The following is a 16,983-nucleotide window of genomic DNA, read 5'->3' as shown; positions in this document are numbered from 1 at the left end:
CCTCGGGGCCTCTGTGCCAAGGCGCTCCGTGTTCCAGAAAGGAAGGAGCTGGGCTGGCAGGGGCCTTTTGTTATTTAGTTTATTTTGATCTCGCTCCTGCTCTCCAAACAGCTTCACAGAAATAGAGCCCTGCATTAGCTCCCTTCTCAGCTTAAAACAAAACGTGGCAGAGGGAGTCTTTCATGAGGAACAGAAAAGGGAGACAGGCTCATTTTTTCCCATGAGTTGTGTTTCCAGGTCCTTTGACTGTGGACCCAACTGTTTTAGTGACGAGGATAACAGGCTGGTGCTCACCGTGAACAGGAAAGGTGACAACAGCCTGCAAGCCCCATGGGGCACGGCAGGACTGGCTGCCTTCTTCTTGGGGTGACTGACCTTGGGGCCTCTGCAAAAGGAAGGACAGCAGTGGGATCCAGAAGCACACTCAGCAGCCCTGGCAAGGGAACCCCCATGTGCCTGCCAGACCGCATGGGTGGGCAATGAGTGGTCTTCCCTATGGTTGGGCCTCAGGAGACAAGAAGTCGGACTCATGAAGGGACGCTACCAGCTGCTGGGAAGCCCCATCCAACCTCACCCTGTTCTTTCTTCCTCCTCCTCCTGGGGCTGGTGCTGAGCACCGAGAGGAACCTCTGGGTCTTGAGGGGAGGCAGAAATGGAGCCAAAGGAAAAAGGCCCCATTGACCCCCACTTCTGACCACCCACTGGGACCAAGCAGCATGTTGCAATCCTCATAGCCACTCTGTAAGACAGGGTCATCACACCATGTTACAAATGTGTAAACTGAGGCTGTGAGAGTTATGCAGAACTGGTCACTGGTGGCAGAGGCCAGAGGTCTGGGAGGAACTGCAGAGCCCATGTCCTGCTGTCTCTCCCACCTTCCCTTCCAGCCACCTCCCAGAGCTGGTGCTAAAGAAGTCCACACATTGCCATTCCTTAGACATAGCTTTGGGGGGAAGGCAAAGAACCATGGGCAAGAAACATCCATTTTTAATAAATAGTTTATTCATCCAGCAGTTTCAGCCCTGATACTGAAGCCTGTTGCAGTGTTTATTTCTCTGGCTGGAGCCTGATTATGAGAACATGGCCTCACCACGGGGCCAGCGCTCAGATTCCTGCCCTGCCGATCATCCAGACATCAGAGGAAATGAGAGTATTGCTCAAATGAGGGAGACTGGAGCTTTATTGAGGAAACAAAAAATACCAGTAAGACCAGAGAGAGGTGGTTAATGTTTCTGGAGGCAGCTGTGGCATCTCCTGTTTGCTCCCCCTCTCCTGCCTGCCGCCGATGAGGACACACCGGGAAAAGACTTGCTGGAGAGGCTTCTCGCACTTAATAAGGGCCCCCGTTGGGGTGTTTCTGGAGCCTGCCTCCCAGGGAGCTGGGCTGAGGAGCTGGCGGGAGAGCTGGTGGGCGGCGGCGCGGACGCTGCTCCCGTGTGGCCGACAGGGGGCAGCCTGCGGCCACTGCGTCTCTCCCGCCGCCAGGAGCCGCGGCCGGGGTAACAGAAACGCCGGCTGCGCTGAAGTTCTGGTTAAACAGCCCCGGGTGGGGGCTGTGGTCACAGTAAAGCAAGGCGATCTTCGCACACAGCAAGTGCCAGGCTCTCGGCCCTGACACAGGGCTCCCAAGCTCCCGGAATCGGCGTTCTGGCTGCAGGCCTGGTCTAGAGTCGCGGCTTCTGTGAGAAGCAACGCTGAGGCAGGCCCACCCCGGGCTGCCCAACCCTCCTCTCTGCTCTCAGCCCGTCCTTACTTAGGGATCCTCCCAGGAGGCTGTACCAGCTGCTCACTCCTGACCTGAGGGCCCGTGTCAGGGCCTGGTTTCTAGACGGTCCCCCTGCAGTCACTTGTTCTAATTTCTAGCACCTTCCCCCTTCAGGATAAAGAGGCCCAGCCAGCCAGAGCACAGGCTTTCTTTCTTCACCCTTGAGCTCCCAGGTAACACCCCCCTGAAGGCACATGGACCAAGCTGCCCCCCATCCCACCACCCAAAACACCATCCCTGCCCCACCTCCCAGGCGTGGCCACGTCCCAGCCCACTGGCCCCATGCTTGTCTGCCGGGCCTGACAGCTGCTGCTCTTGTTTTCTATTCATGAAAACTAAACCCTTCTTCCCGTTTCTGCCAGCAAAACAGGACAGAGTCTGGGTCGTCACCCTGGCTTCTCCCCCTCCCTTTAAAGGAAGCCCAAGCCGAACCGAGCTCCTCTGAAGAGTCTGGCAGACCTTTGGAATCATGTCAGGACAAGGCTGAAAGTCAAGGCAAGTGTGAATTCAGCACCAGCAGGCCTGGTGACCCTCTCGTGCCCCTGGAGTGGGCTGTCCTGGGACAGGCTGACCGGGAACAAGTCCCTGCCTGGGGCTTATCGCTCTGAGTCGGAGAAGGAAGAGGGCTTAGTCCATCTCCACACCAGCATGTCCTCTCCCGCCACGCGGTGGGACTCCGTCTGGATCCGGGATTCATTGGAGGCCAGGAACTCCACAGCTCGGTCCCAGACACGCTTCATGCGTCTCCTGCAATGAGAGGGATGAGGCTCTGCCTGACACTGCTGAGGTGAGCCAGCCTGTGGATGCCCTTCCTATAAAGGGGACACATTTCCAAGCTCCAGCATGGACTTTACATAAGGGAGGAAAAGCTGGTAGGTACTAACATGACAACTGCAGAGGAGAAAAACGTCTCGGGCCATGGAGAAATGATTCCTCCACCTTTACTGATCCAAACACATTCAATTAAAGGGAGCTAAAGGGTCGAGGTGTCTGGAGCACCCCCAGGTCTCTAGGTGTGCAGGGCTGTGCTAGGCTAGCTGACTCTTGCTGGGACCTGTTGCCTGCAGCAGCCCTCGCCAAGCCAGTTCCAGTACCCCCGCCGACTGCACCTTGATGCTGCTCTGGGTGGGCTCATTAAAGAGTGAGCACTGGGCTGTTCCATCTAAGCTCCACAGCACTCCGGGGGATGGGATGAGCTAAGCATCAGACGGGGGAGGCCAAGAAGCTGGAACTGCTCTAGGAAACCAGAGCCACAAGGGAGGGCCCCTTCAGTGGCCAGAGTCCCTTCTTTACTGGGTCTCTAGGGCCTTGCACCCCGCTGGACAGCCTCCCCTTCATCTCTTCTTTGCCCCTTCCAGACTGGACAAGAAAGTTCCAAAGCCATGGGGAGGGTCACTTTGATCTTTTTCCTCTGTGAACCCTGGTGCACAGCTCCCGGCCTTTTCTCATCACTGCAGACCACCTCCCCATGATCCCACACGTGGAGAGACAGTGAATTTAAGTGTATGCATGGGAGCAGAAGGGGAGGACAAACGGAGGTGGCCAGTGAGTCAGGAGGCAGGGAGGGGGCTAGGGCTTCCCCAGGGGTCAGGACCTGCCACCAACCAAACCACATGGGCCTATTCAGCAGCCCACACTTGGTGGTCTGGCCAAGGCCACACATTCCCTGGGGACTGAGCTCTGAGGTGCTGGCTCCCTGAGCACGGCCAGTGCTGAGTGGGCAGTGCCTCACTCCAGTCCCTCCTTCCCAGGTCAGTTGCTCCTATCAGCTCCCCGCTTTTCCGACGGAACCAGCTCTTCCCATCTCCCTCAGTCTTTCCCAAGCAGGCCCTCATCTACAGGGCAGACCTGACTGGCTAGCCAATGTCTCCTTGACGTAGGGAGCTTGGCCTGGACTGACTGGGTGGCTTGGGAGGTGAGTCAAGAGAGCAAATGGCATGGGGGTCTGGGGTTCACGGGGATCTGAGCCTGAGGGCTGGCTACCTGAGTGGCAGCAGCTCTAGGTGTCTATGCTAATGCACGACGGGTTGGGTGGTAGCTCCGGCTGCAGGCAAGCTGCAATGCCGTCTCATGCTCTCATTTAAGTGAACATGTGTGTGGAATATCATCTAAGCCCAAGGCATAATGGCTACCCTTGGATGATGCCCACGTGCTAGGCACTGACCTTTTTTTTTTTGAGATGGAGTCTCACTCTGTCACCCAGGCTGGAGTGCAGTGACGCGATCTCGGCTCACTACAACCTCCGTCTCCCAGGTTCAAGTGATTCTCCTGACTCAGCCTCCCGAGTAGCTGGGACTACAGGTGCCCGCTACCATGCCTGGCTAATTTTTGTATTTTTAGTAGAGATGGGGTTTCACCATATTGGCCAGGCTGGTCTTGAACTCCTGACCTTGTGATCTGCCTGCCTTGGTCTCCTTTTTTTTTTTTTTTTTTTGAGACAGGGTCTCGCTCTGTCGCCCAGGCTGGAGTGCAGTGGCATGATCTCGGCTCACTGCAACCTCCACCTCTTGGGTTCAAGTGATTCTCATGCCTGAGTATGAGTAGCTGGGATTACAGGCGCATGCCACCATACCTGGCTAATTTTTGTATTTTTGGTAAAGACGGGTTTTCACTATGTTGCCCAGGCTGGTCTTGAACTCCTGACCTCAGGTGACCCACGCGCCTCAGCCTCCCAAAGTACTGGGATTACAGGCATGAGCCACCGTGCCAGGCTACTAGTCACTGACTTAATGAACCTTGAGGCCACCACACTGATACCAACCCCCCTTCCCTTAGGGCTTGTCACTACCTAATATCACATCTTTTCCTTATGCATCTTGTCATCTGTCTCCTTCCTGAGAACAAATTCTCCAGCTGGGCAGGGATTTTTGTTTCGTCCACTTCCTGCTGTCTCCCAGTAACCCAGCAGAGTGTCTGGCATATAGTAGGTGCTCAATAAACATTTGTGGAGGAAGTGAATGAATGAATGAATGACAGTCTCTTCATCACAGCCCTCTGCAAGGCAGCGGGATCACTTGCATTTAAGGATAAAGAAACTGTGGTACAGGTTGACTGAGATGCTCAGGGCCAGGAATTAGGTGGGAGTTCAAGTACCCCAAGTGGCCTTCCCTGGGAGGTAGAGGGCCTCACGCTGAAACCAACAGCAAGCGCTTCTCAGAGCAAGCATAGCCTATGCTGCTGAGTCTGCTCACCCTAAACTTCCTGCCTGCCACCTTTCCAGGGGTGGGGTGAGCATGACAGGCACCAAGCATCTTCATGTTTAAGACGGACCTTTTTTTATTTTTTAAGAGACAAGGTCTTGGTCTGTTGTCCAGGCTGATGTGCAGTGGCATAGTTATAGCTCACTGTCGCCTTGACCTCTTGGGCTCAAGTGATCCTCCTGCCTCAGCCTCCTGAGTAGCTGGGACTACAGGCATATGTCACCAGGCTCCATTAATTGTGTATTTTTTGTAGAGATGGGGTTTCGCTATGTTGTCCAGGCTGGTCTTGAACTCCGGGGCTCAAGCAATCCTCCCACTTTGGCCTCCCAAAATGCTGGGATTACAGGTGTGAGCCAGTGTGCCTGACTTAAAGTGGACTGCTAAAGGCTCTATTTTTCTGATTCCTCTTGGGCTGCAGATAGGGATGATGCCGACAGTAGAGCATGGTGGTGAGAGCACAGAAATGCCACTAGCCATGGGACTCCTGAGCACAGTTTCCTTATGTGTAAAATGGGGCCACTTCTGTTGTGTGTGTGAGCCATGGTGAGGACCAAGTGAGTGAGTGTGCACCCGTGGAGAGCTCTGAGCAGAGCCCGGCTCCCAGCAAGCACTCAGCAAGGGTGAGCTCTCAGCATCACCCAGCAGCAGACAATAGCATCTGGCCAGAAACCATAGCAAGAGTCTGCTGGGGAGGGACCACAACCAGAGCCAACACACAGGACGTCCTGCTGGCTGTCTCCTGGGACTCTGCCCTCCCCCAGCCCGGTTTTGTCAGGACCCCGGTATACAACTCTAGCAGTCACAGCCCACGTGGAAGGCACCTGCAGCTGCACATGACAGTGGCCCTGCCACCCCTTCCCATGAAGCTCTGTGCCCTGGGAGCTGACCCCATTCATGCTGTGAAACTTGGCTTTCAGTTACGTGTACATGCATGAGTGTGCACATGGTGTGTGGGAATTGGACCATGATGTTGCAGGTAACAGGTGTTTTTGACTGCAGGTCATGGTTTAGAAAGTTTGAAAAACAATCTCCTTTTCCTTGCCAGTGACTGATTCATAAACAGACTCGTAACAGATTCTGGTCAATAGAGCCTCCAGGAGTATGTCACTGGGGGCGACTGGGAACATGTTCTCTTGCTTCTGAGAGTAGTGGGAGGCCCACTTTCCCTGCTCTGTGACAAGGCGGACAGTGCCCCAGCTGCTGTTGGCCACTATCTGCAACCATGGGGGATCCCAGTCTGCTGCTAACATCCGTGGAGGAGTGTGGGACCATGAGAATCACAAGAGCAATGGAACCGGAGACCTGACTGCTCTGTGCCTGGAGCCCAGGCAGCTCTGAACTTCCACTTACAGAGACGGAGGAGACCCTTCACTACTTGTGCCCTGGGGGGGGGCTGCTGTTACTTGGAGCCCAAAGTCTCCCAACTGGTATCACCACTGCCAGCGTTCTCTCTACAGAGGTGTGGGACCGTGCTTTCATACGTCTTCTCTAGCTTATCCTGCTGTAAAGAGCCGAGCATGCTGGGGAGCAGCAGGAGGGGGAGCAGCACCACTCTTGGCCCTGGGGTCTGCACTGCCCTCGGCTGACATCAGATGCAAGGCTCCGGGCTTCCTTCTGTGGAGCTCAGTGGGGTTGGACCCCGTCTCACCCCACACCTAGCGCCCCAGCCAGGGACTCACCGGCTCTGTGGAGGGATCAAGCTGTCACGCACATGCAAGATGCCTACATATGGATAGCGCTCCATGTCCTGCTCCCAGTCCACATAATGGTCCTGGACCACGTCTGCAGGAGAGAGCACACCGTTTAGGGCAAGGACCTTCTGGCTGGTGTCGGCAACCCTTTTTTCACCAGGGGGCCACGCACCTATAATCTTCTTCACCATCTCATACATGGCCTGTTCTTCCTCTTCTAACTTTCGCCACCGATATTTTAGGAGAATTAGGAGCCCCCACAAAAAAGCCAAGCCTGTGAGGGAACAAAACACTGTTAATCCCTCACACTTCCTTTGGCAGTGGGTCTCACCATGGACAAGATGCTGTGATGGAGGTTGTGGGGGATCCGCCACATGGGTTTGGGTACCTACTACGTGTCAGGCTCAGGACCAGCATGTGAGAAACAAAAGATATAGAAATGCAGAGGGAGGACAGACTATTAAGTGATCATCTTCCTCCCGCCGGCTGTCACCACAGCGGCATCCCCAGCTGTGGTCCAGATCTCGGCTCCTCCCAACCTCATTCTGGGGCTTTCATCTCCTCCCTTGTGAACCAGAACACGGTGTTTCATACATATATACATGCCAGAGCCCTTTGTATTCCAAGATGCTGCTGCCGATAATGATTTCTGTGCCTGATGGCGTGGGGGAGGGAGCTGTGTGCACACTGAGGCGGTCTGTGATTTGTAGCTCCGACTATCTCTGGAGAGCCGTGGTTTCTGTGACTTGGCCTTTCGCCTTCAGAGACGCCCTGAGGTCTCTGCTCAAAGGCGGCCCCTGATGTCAGGAGGTAAGACTGGTGCCCTCCTTTCAGCGCAGCACCCTGAGTCCTTCTTGCTTTCATCAGGTATCTGCAGCTCTCCAGGAGATGTTTACATTTTTCAGGGAGTAAAATTAGGCCAAGCCCCTACTGTGCCTCCTGTTCGAAGCTGGGCCACACTGGGATCCCTGCAGAGCCCAGAAGGGGTGGGGCCCAGCTCCTGCTCAGGCCAGGCTCCCGCTTAGGAAATCTGCCCTGAATCAAGGACATTTTCTAGTTATCCTCACGTTCCTGCCACCAATCTCCAAAGGTAAAGACAACCCAGGGCAGAGGCTGACTTGTTCATCTCCTCTGTTTTATGAGACAGACCTCAGGTTCACTAGACAGAAATGAACCCTCCGGGCCTGGAATTTCTATAGCTCATCATTCATGCCTAGGAGTGCGCTTGACTGCACAGAAGGGGAGGGAAGGCGGCCGAGGACTTACACCAGAAGAAGATGAGCACGTTGGTGACAGCAGTGAGCAGGGCCCGGCTCAGGCGGCAGCCAACACCCATGCGGGGGCGGGCAGATTCCAGGCAGACCACCTTGTCCACGGTCGTCACCAATTCAGATTGGTCTTCTCCTTTCAACCTGAAACAGGACACAGGGCTCTAAACATGTTGGAAAGTTCCAAGGAGAGTCAGCACAAACCCCACTTCAAACATGAGGAAGCGAAGGAAGGAGGGGATGCAAGACCTCTACTTGCTCATAGAATAGGCTTGGTATCCTGGCTGCACTCTTTCCAGAAATTTCCCACACTGGCTACTTAGAATGAATAAAGCTTTAAAGACGGCAGCAGGCTTGAACCCCTAGTGCTAAAGCGACGTCCCCCTCTGTCAGGTCTTTGACAGCCTCTCTCAGCGTGCAGGAGATTAAACTGTAAATTGGATTCCCACCTCCCAGCACAGAGAAATGGAAATGTTTACTGAATCACTAGCTTTGCAATTGCATGGCAAGAACTGAAAGACAGAATCTGGGAGGTTGCACTTTTCCTCCGTGGCGAGGAGGCACATAAGCTGTTTAAGCTAAAGATCATGGGGCATCCGTGAGGCTCATGGGGAATGAAAACCACCAGGCTCCCCGAGGCCAGACCCCAGCCACAGCGCCTCCACCATGCTCTCTGGCCAGGAGGTGTCAGGACCTGCAGAGGTGTGGACACCGGAGGCTTCTTCCAGCTAGGTGACCCAGGGCGAGAATATCATGCTCTTGAGGCTGCACGCTGGAATGGCTGGCATCCCAAGTGTCCTGATTTCTCAGGACTCACTTTCAACATGGTCATCGCGAGCGGCTCTGCCACCCTCCAGGCTGCCTTCCCCAACAGAAAAGGCGAGTGTCATCATTCTTCTGTGTTAGCAGCTTCAGTGAGCGCTGCTGCTGAGGATAAAATCCGTATTCTCCTCCGCCTTTTCTAACACAGGAAAATTGCTCAGCTACTCGGGGCAGCTTTTTTTTTTTTTTTTTAATTTAAGCCAACAAATTTTAATCGTGCCATGCATCCAGTTATCCAGCTTGAGGTTGAGCTGCCCGAGGGGCTTCTGCTGGATGCAGTGCTGATGGAATTAGTAATCTGGGTGGATTAGAGGGGAAGAGAACAAAACTCTAGAGGATGTTTTAATATCAAGAGCTATAACCTGAACAGAGACCCCCACAAACACTAAGAGTGGGAAGCGGGTAGGTAATGCTGCTCTTCCAGCAGGGGACAGGTCTCTGAGGCTGCCTGGCTGTGACACGCCCCTCCCCCTGGGCTGAGCCTCCAGATACAGCCTTTCAGCCTCAAGAAAGGGTTTGCCATCTTTCCTAACAGCGTTCACCAGTGATTAAAATGAGGCAGAAACTGCCTGGTCAGAATAAAATCCAGTATTTCCTTATGCGATTTCCATAGTGAGTAAAACCAACATATAGAAAGAATAGTTTCATTTACAAATAAAAACTAGCTTCCGAGGAGAGAAAGTGCAGAAAAATGCCTTCCCCAATAAACCATGTGGTATTGATGAATGAGAAAGGCACAGACTGAGTTACTTGAGACAGGATTTAGCTGTAACACCAGGCTAACATCCTAACACCTGAATTTTGTGTCTCATCTTGAAGCTGCTCCTTACACTGCATTCCAAATGATTCTTGCTTCTGTTGCCCCACTTCCATCCTAGCCCACATGACTCAGCTGGGAGACCCAGCCTCCAGCTTCAGACCTGAGACAGCTCTGTCGGAGCATGGGTGTTAGTGATGAGCAAAGACAGTGGCTGCAGGCACCCATGCTGCGTCGCCACCCTGCCCACACTCACCAGATGCCCACGTCCTTGTTACTGCTCAGTATCCAGGTCAGTGCGGCTTCAAACTTGGCAGAGGAGCTGCTGGTCACATTCTGTGGGAGGGCGCAGGAGAAGATTAGTTCTGCATCTGGGTGGAGCAGCTGGAACAACATTCTGCTGCTGGATTAAGGAAGCCCTCTCCCGTGTCCTCCACAGCCCCAAAACCCCGCTCTGCTAAAAGCACAGCAAACTGGCAGGAAGGAAATTTGGGGTTGATGAAAGCCAAGGAAGAAGCTATAACCAGAGGAGGTGATGCGGAAGCACAAGCAGGAAAACAATGTGGGTCTGAGGCGGCCAAAAGAATATGACTCTCTTGAGGATGGAAGCATCCGGCCAGAGAGCTGGCAGCTCATCTTGGGGTAAAGCGAATAACAGCGTTGGGGCTGGCAGTGGGTGAGCCCAGTGGCCAGTGCAAATGGTCTGGCCTCAGGCAAGTCCCTGACCCTCTCCAGGCCTGTTTCTTCATCTGTGAAATGCAAATGGAACCAGATGACCCCTAAGTTACTGGACAGGCAGGTGACCTGGAATGCCAGCTCCATAGTCTATATCTACCATCTTGAGGCCACACAGGAAATCAAATGGCCCCCTGGCAGTATGAATGGTAATCATAAGGGAGAGAAGGGACAGCATGTTTCTCCTGAAAGCTGAAGGCAAGAGGACCAAAGTGAACCAAGGGAGAAGCAGGTAACAGGCACACCTACAGTGCAGCAGGTCAGGAGAGAGCCGCCCCACTACACATGGCCTGGCTCTGGGGCAGTCACTACTATGGCTGCCTTAACTTAAGGAAGCCTAGCACAAAAAGCCATAAACCAAACCTTAACTTAAGGTAGCCTAGTACAAAAGCCACAAAGCAAACAAAAAAACAAAAACAAAAACCCCAACAGGGCTTGAAAGACCAATAGGAAAGCACCAGGCCCTCCCAGGAACGGATAAGCACCGAAGCCACTTACCGCTATGTATTCCTGGGCTTCCATAACAGGAATGCATTTGCTTTTCAGATTCTCTGGATTTCCACACTCAAAATTACCTAGGAGAAAAAAAACCACACACTCAAACACAAAGAGGAAAAATCACTGTGAAACAGACTAAAACATGCAGCAAGAATCAAGCCATCAGCTCTAATAAGGAGCATGTGGCCCAGCAGCTCCTGGCTTCTGTGGGGCATCTTCACTCTGCAGCAAGATCAAAAGCCACTTAGCTTGGATCGATTCCAGATCATTAAAACCTGACCTGCAAAGCAGTGTGGCGATTTGCATTAAATGACTAAAAAGCTGCCCAAGACCAAGGTCTCTTTGCAATTGATCCCTAAAAGGATCAGACAGATAGCTTCGGAAGGTACCGGAATGGCACTATAAATAAACACAGCCTGAGAAAAAAGAAAGGCAGGGAGGCCATGGGCACCACGGGGATTCTGACTCATGACACAGGCAGGCGACCTGGAATGCCAGGTCTATTGTCTTGAGGGGCTCCTTGGAGGAAGAGGATGTCTGTGTGCTGGGCAGTGGGGCCTCAGCACGGCACGCCAAGGGGCAGCTCTCCCGAGTGGCTTTGGAGGCCTGCTCCCATAGGATAGAGCTGGCAGCCTCCCGCTTAGTCCCACCCAACTTCCTGGGTCCAGCCCAGGGGCCATCTCATCCGGGAAGCCCTCAGCCCCTGGGGGTCTTTCGTTTGATGAAATGGCCCCACATTTAGTGACCTGCCACAGCCCTTGGTCCTTATTCCTGTGCTGTGGTTTGCCTGACTCCCTGAGAGCAGGGAGGGTCCAGGGCCAGGCACGCACACGCTATTTATTTAACATGTGTGCATGGCCTGACTGCCCGGACCCAGCACAGCCTGGCGGACTTCGGGTGGCCAGTGTCTGTGTTTCTGCATGCTGGGGAAGGGAGTAGCTGAAGGTCATATTTTAAAATGTTGAAACTGAACTGAAGCCTGTCCCCCTCCCCCAACACAGCCAAATCCTCCTACTTCAAAGTTGATCTTGGCCCAAGGGGTCCCCTGAGATACAGGTGGCTTCTAGCATCCTCCCGTTCCCACCAGAACTCTTCCTGCCCTTGCCAGGCCTGCCTGGACCATGTAAATGGCCTCCCGATTCAGCTCCTCCTCTCCCCTTTCCAATCCAGTTGTTTTGTCAATATGCTTGAAAATGATTCTGCTTAAATGACACTGTGCTACTCAAGCTGCTGCCGCATTCGCCTTCCTGGCACCTGGCTCTCAGCATGATACTCCCTTGCTCAAAGCCTCTCTGGCCCTCACTGCCTGCCAGATTGAGCTCTGGTGGCCTGGCATCCAAGGCCATCTATGGTGGGGCCTAACCAACACTTCCAGACTTCACTCCCTCATCTTCCCCTTCCTCCATGAAGGTGCTGCTTCCCAACCGAGATATAACTTCTTGCCGCTTTGCCTTGTCCTTCCCCACATACGCATAACCAGTCTTATCTGGGCTTCAGGGCCTGGCACAGATGCCACCTCCCCTGTAACGCTCTCCTGACTGCTCCAGCTAAAAGGCATTGTGCCTCCCAGAACTTTTGACCTCTTGGTTCTTGTCTAATCACATTTTGTATCACCCAGTGGTCAGGGAGGTAGGTGGCCTGTCTCTTCTAGTAGACCCCAACCACCCTGCAGGCAGGATCTGGAGCTGAGTCATCTCATTGCAAGGCCCTGCACAGTGCCCAGCCCACAGCGGATCCCTAACAGGAGAGGTGGGGAGGGGTTGAGGACTACTAAGGAGCCTCTGTGAGGCACACTCCTGTCTCAGTGAGATATGTACCTTCAAGGCGGCCCCCCAGACTTGTCGGAGGGCAACAGATGCCAGGACCCTTGAGGGCATAAGGCAGGACCACATATGGAGGGTGGGATGGAGGAGAAATATCTACTAGGACCCAATTTCGAGCAGAGCTTCTCAACTTCAGGGTGCACTCAAATGCCCTGGGGATCTTAAGATACAGACTCTGATTCACTGAGTTTGGCATGAGACCTGAGATTCTGAATTTCTAGTGAGCTCCCATGTGATGCGGATGCTATGGGTCCTTGGACCACAATTGAGACACAAAGGTTTAGAACACCCTCTTAGGTCAGAATTGACATCCCAAGCACCTGGGCCATACAGAGGAATTCCTATGATGCTGTGAGCAGGAGCCCCAGTACCTGTTTCTCCTCCAAGTACTCATGGATGCCTCCCCTACCCTCTCAATCTCTCACTTTCAAGAGGAAGGAGGCAGAAGAGCTGATGCTCATGAGATTGACCCTGAGGACTGAGGGCCCAGAAGTCCACCTGACCCCAATTTCCTAGGGAAACCTTAGACAAGGGTTGACCTCACAATCCTAAGATCTGTCCTCTGACCCCACAGGTAAGAGGCGCCTCTTGAATGTCCTTTAAGATAGAACTGCTATGTCTGGTTCTTGTGTCCAGCATATTTAACACAAGGCGCATACTCTGGTATTCACCTATGTCACGTGCAAGTGATTTTGAGAGCCTCCTAGATGCCTGGCATCGGGGAGGACATAATAATGCAGGTGATATCTCTGGCCTCAAGGAATAACTTCACCAAATAAAACAGCAGGGGATGCATCTTCTGGATGCATTTCCAGGGGCATTTCACAGAGGAGCTGAGAATGCCCTCCTTTAGAGGACAGCACTTGACTCTCATTTGTAGAGAACAGATAGACCCAGGAGCTCTTGGTCGGACAGGGAGATGAAGACCCTGAGAGAATCAGGGACTTTGTCCGAGGTCCGACAAGCAGATGGTGATCAGGACCAGATGTGACACCAGGGCCCACCACACAGGCTGTCTGCACAGGCAAGAGGCCTCTCCCTGGCCCAGCCAACCATCTGGTTCAGAAGGTCCCTCTAGGGGGGAGGACATAGATTCTAACAACACCTGGGGCCTGGCCCCTTCCCATGCCAACACGGACCCCCAAAGCATTAGGTACTGGGCATCCCCAAGAAGGGAGAACAGCTGCAGGAAGGCCTGTGCACGGGCCAGGACCTCCCTTAAGAGGAGCAAGAATCAAATGTGTTTTGTTCAAACACAGGCTTATAAAAGATGTGCCTGAGTGGGGAGGCGAGAAGGTGAGACTTGGCTTCTGAATATGCCTTCTGGGAGACAACCAGGGAGGGTCTCGCCCGCCAGCCGCAGTGTAACTAACCAGCCTGATGAACCGGGTCAGCCGCCCATAGCTCTCACAAGAGGCATCTCAGGACTTACGTGACTTACTCACCAGCTTGGATGGCCAGGAAGTTGTAGAGTTCATGCAGCAGCTCCAACAAGGCTGCCTTCTGCTTGGCCTGACAGAACTGGAAAGGCACGGGACAAGTGGTCAGCAAGGAGGGGTGGGTGGGACGGGTCTGTCTGTCCATCTTTACCTCTCCAGCCACACTGTCAAATACTAAGCAGCAAGGAACATCTCATACTTTTACAAAATAGAAACAAATTCTGCCAAGTGCTGGGCTCAGGGAGAGAGTTGATAAATATTGGGTTAACTGCCTGAGAAAGACCCTGGAGAAGCAGAGGCAGAGCTGAAAGCAGACACTGTAACCAAGGGGCTGCATCGGAGACTCCTGGCTCCTGCCTTTCCCTTGGAATGACAGCCAGTAAGAGGGCTGAGCAGAGGCGACGTGGTCGGGGGATGATGCAGTCGCTCAGCTTCCTCAGACGGAAGAGCAACTGCTGTCAGAGCTTGCAGAGCTGGGAGAGCTGGGAGAGCTGGGAGAGCTTGCAGACAGGGCAGAATGTCAGCAGCTGCCACCTTGTCTCCCTTTAGGTGGAATCTCAGGGCCCTCATCTGAGTAAGGATTGTGGTAGGATTCGGTGCAAACTCACACACCACTCAGCAGAGGCTGCTACCACCTAAAGGAAACAGGAGGACAGACGGTACCAGACAACGAGACGGCCTGATTAAGACAACACACCCACTCCCAGCCTGTCCCCACGTTTTCGGCAGCACAAAGGCAGAAAGAAAAACACAAAGTGTCACTGTCTTCAATGGCCGAAAAGGGAAAGAACACGAATCTGAAATTCAAATGCCCGTCTGCGATCTCCGTGAGCCTGGAGCTATGCAAAGAATAAGACTTTCAGCAGGAGCCTCACCAAAGCCAAGAAACACGTCCCCACCTGCTTATTCCTGTGTCCACCCTCCAGAAAGGCGAAGGGTGCCCCATGAAATCTCAGCTCCACAAAGCCTACACTGAGATGGCCCAGCCCCTGCTTTCTGATGCTCTGATGAAGATCTGCATGGTTACACATAGGAATATCTGCATCTGAAGCCCTCGCTGGCAGGTGCTGAATGCTGTCTGTCCACAGAGCACATCTGTAGCAAGGACCTGGAGGGTACCTGTCTGGGCTCACTCAAGCGGGGCCTGAGTGTGTCCAGATCAGAGGCAGCCAGGGAACAAATGTGCCATTCACTTGTGGGTCTGATTAATTTAGAGACGTGAAGGACCAAGAAATAGAAACCATGGAACCATTTTCTAATTAAAAGACAAACAAAACTCATAGCACTGAGAAGTCTTACAGAATGTTATTTTTTCCTGTTTTTGTTTTAAGTCTTCAAATTCCAGTTTTCCCCTCTGGCTGCCTATGTTTCTGGGCCACTTCCTCTCATCATCAACTACAGTTTTTATGATAGAAGGCAGATTAAACTTACTGTGAATCTGCTTTTACAAAACAACTGGGAAGCAAAGATATTTGGTGGATGAATGCAATAAATGGATGTAATAAAACACCCCAAACCATGACACACCAGAAGCCAAAGAGAAATAAAAGTGGTTATCTGCACCAGGATGTCCCCTCATTTACATGGGTCAGTCAGTCAATGCAGGGGTGGCCAGAGGACCATGCGTCATTTTCTTTCCCAGCCCCTGAGCTACCAGAGATGTTAACTAAGGGCTCGGGAGGCCAGGCATTGCACACTTAATAATTAGACTACTAAGTCATGCCCTCTGGCAGCACATGACTGGTACAATTTATGACCTGAAAATGTACTGCCCCATATCTTCTCCAGACTGTCACCAGAACCAGCATCCCAGCTCCTTGATAATGCTGCCTTCATGATTCATAAATGGATGGGGCTGCTCATCCCCAAATATTATTTGTAGGAAATATTAGAGCTTCATAAAGCAAATCTAAATGTGGACTAAGAGGGCTAATTCCACTTAAGATGTGTTCCAAACAAACTCCCTATGTTTCAAATCAGAACAGCATTTTCAGAGCCACAGCTGCACCGCCAGAGAGAGAGAATGTGGAATTGAGAACTTGGCCTCCTGATGCTTAGAAACGCCAGCCCTTCCTCCCCGTGCCAGGGAGCTTGGGGGCGTCCTTCAACAACAACCTACTGTATCCCCCTAGATTGACTCAGGCAGAAGAAAATGCTACATTTGATGGGAAAGCGTCCATAACAAGCCCAGGGTTGGATTTTGGGAGGTCAATTCTATTTCAAGTATTCCTTCACTGCCACAATTGAGCCTGACACAAACATCACAGAACACAATGTGACTCTGGTACATTACAGGAAGCACTCCTTGAAAATGATCCTATTCTTTTTCTGGGGAAGTTTACCTCCTGATGGAGGCTAATATCCTCAGGAGGAATAATAAAAGCCAGAGAAACTCAAACTCACCTCATCTGTTTTTCTCTCACAGTCCACTGGCAATAACTTCACTGAGACCAAGAAAAGAAACACAGAGGAAATTAAGTGTGGGTTGAGAAAGGAAAACAAAGAGACTACTCACAACATTCGGGGGGAGTAAAGCATTACCAAGCCAAGGGTGGGGATTAGAAAGATGTCATCTAAGGAAGGCACTTTTAAAATGCAGACAGCAAAATGTAAGGGTATCCAAATCCTGGATTAGGAATTAAGATAGCTGGGTCCTCGTCCCAGCTGAAAACGATTAGCTCAAGGTTCTTGGGCAACTCAACCACTCTGAATCTCTGTTTCCTCATCTGTAAAATGGGATCAAATGGGCCTTCCCTGCTTAACTCAGGGAGTTAGGCCCCAACAAAACAAAGTACAGGACAGTTTTGTAAACTGAAAACAATGATATGTTAAACAGAGATTAACACCATAATAGGAGGGGAAGTCCAGGTAAATACCAGCATAGATTCTAGCACTGTTGTCTTAAAACATTTCAGCAGTGAGTACCAGTGTGATACTGTTTGACATCACCAGTGTAGTTATAGTACCATGACACTCCCAGGTCTG

General features: G+C 52.4%; 1 protein-coding gene across 1 annotated transcript in view; it reads right to left on the bottom strand.

The window, feature by feature from the left end:
• Positions 1-980: 980 nt before the first annotated feature.
• LEMD2 (LEM domain nuclear envelope protein 2) overlaps positions 981-16,983 on the bottom strand; it is a 17,835-nt gene continuing 1,832 nt past the window's right edge. Inside the window, exons 2-9 of the mRNA XM_017853657.1 lie at positions 16,402-16,442; positions 14,005-14,080; positions 10,737-10,813; positions 9,760-9,839; positions 7,923-8,068; positions 6,829-6,930; positions 6,645-6,747; positions 981-2,512 (exon numbers count right to left, since the gene is read on the bottom strand). Of these exons, the coding sequence (XP_017709146.1) occupies positions 2,362-2,512; positions 6,645-6,747; positions 6,829-6,930; positions 7,923-8,068; positions 9,760-9,839; positions 10,737-10,813; positions 14,005-14,080; positions 16,402-16,442 (776 nt within the window). The 3' untranslated portion in view covers positions 981-2,361. The remainder of the gene's footprint in view (positions 2,513-6,644; positions 6,748-6,828; positions 6,931-7,922; positions 8,069-9,759; positions 9,840-10,736; positions 10,814-14,004; positions 14,081-16,401; positions 16,443-16,983) is intronic.

The sequence above is a fragment of the Rhinopithecus bieti genome, unplaced genomic scaffold, assembly GCF_001698545.2.
Source record: "Rhinopithecus bieti isolate Rb0 unplaced genomic scaffold, ASM169854v2 scaffold_36553, whole genome shotgun sequence".
Lineage (NCBI taxonomy): Eukaryota > Metazoa > Chordata > Mammalia > Primates > Cercopithecidae > Rhinopithecus > Rhinopithecus bieti.
This window is presented reverse-complemented; position numbering and strand designations above follow the sequence as displayed.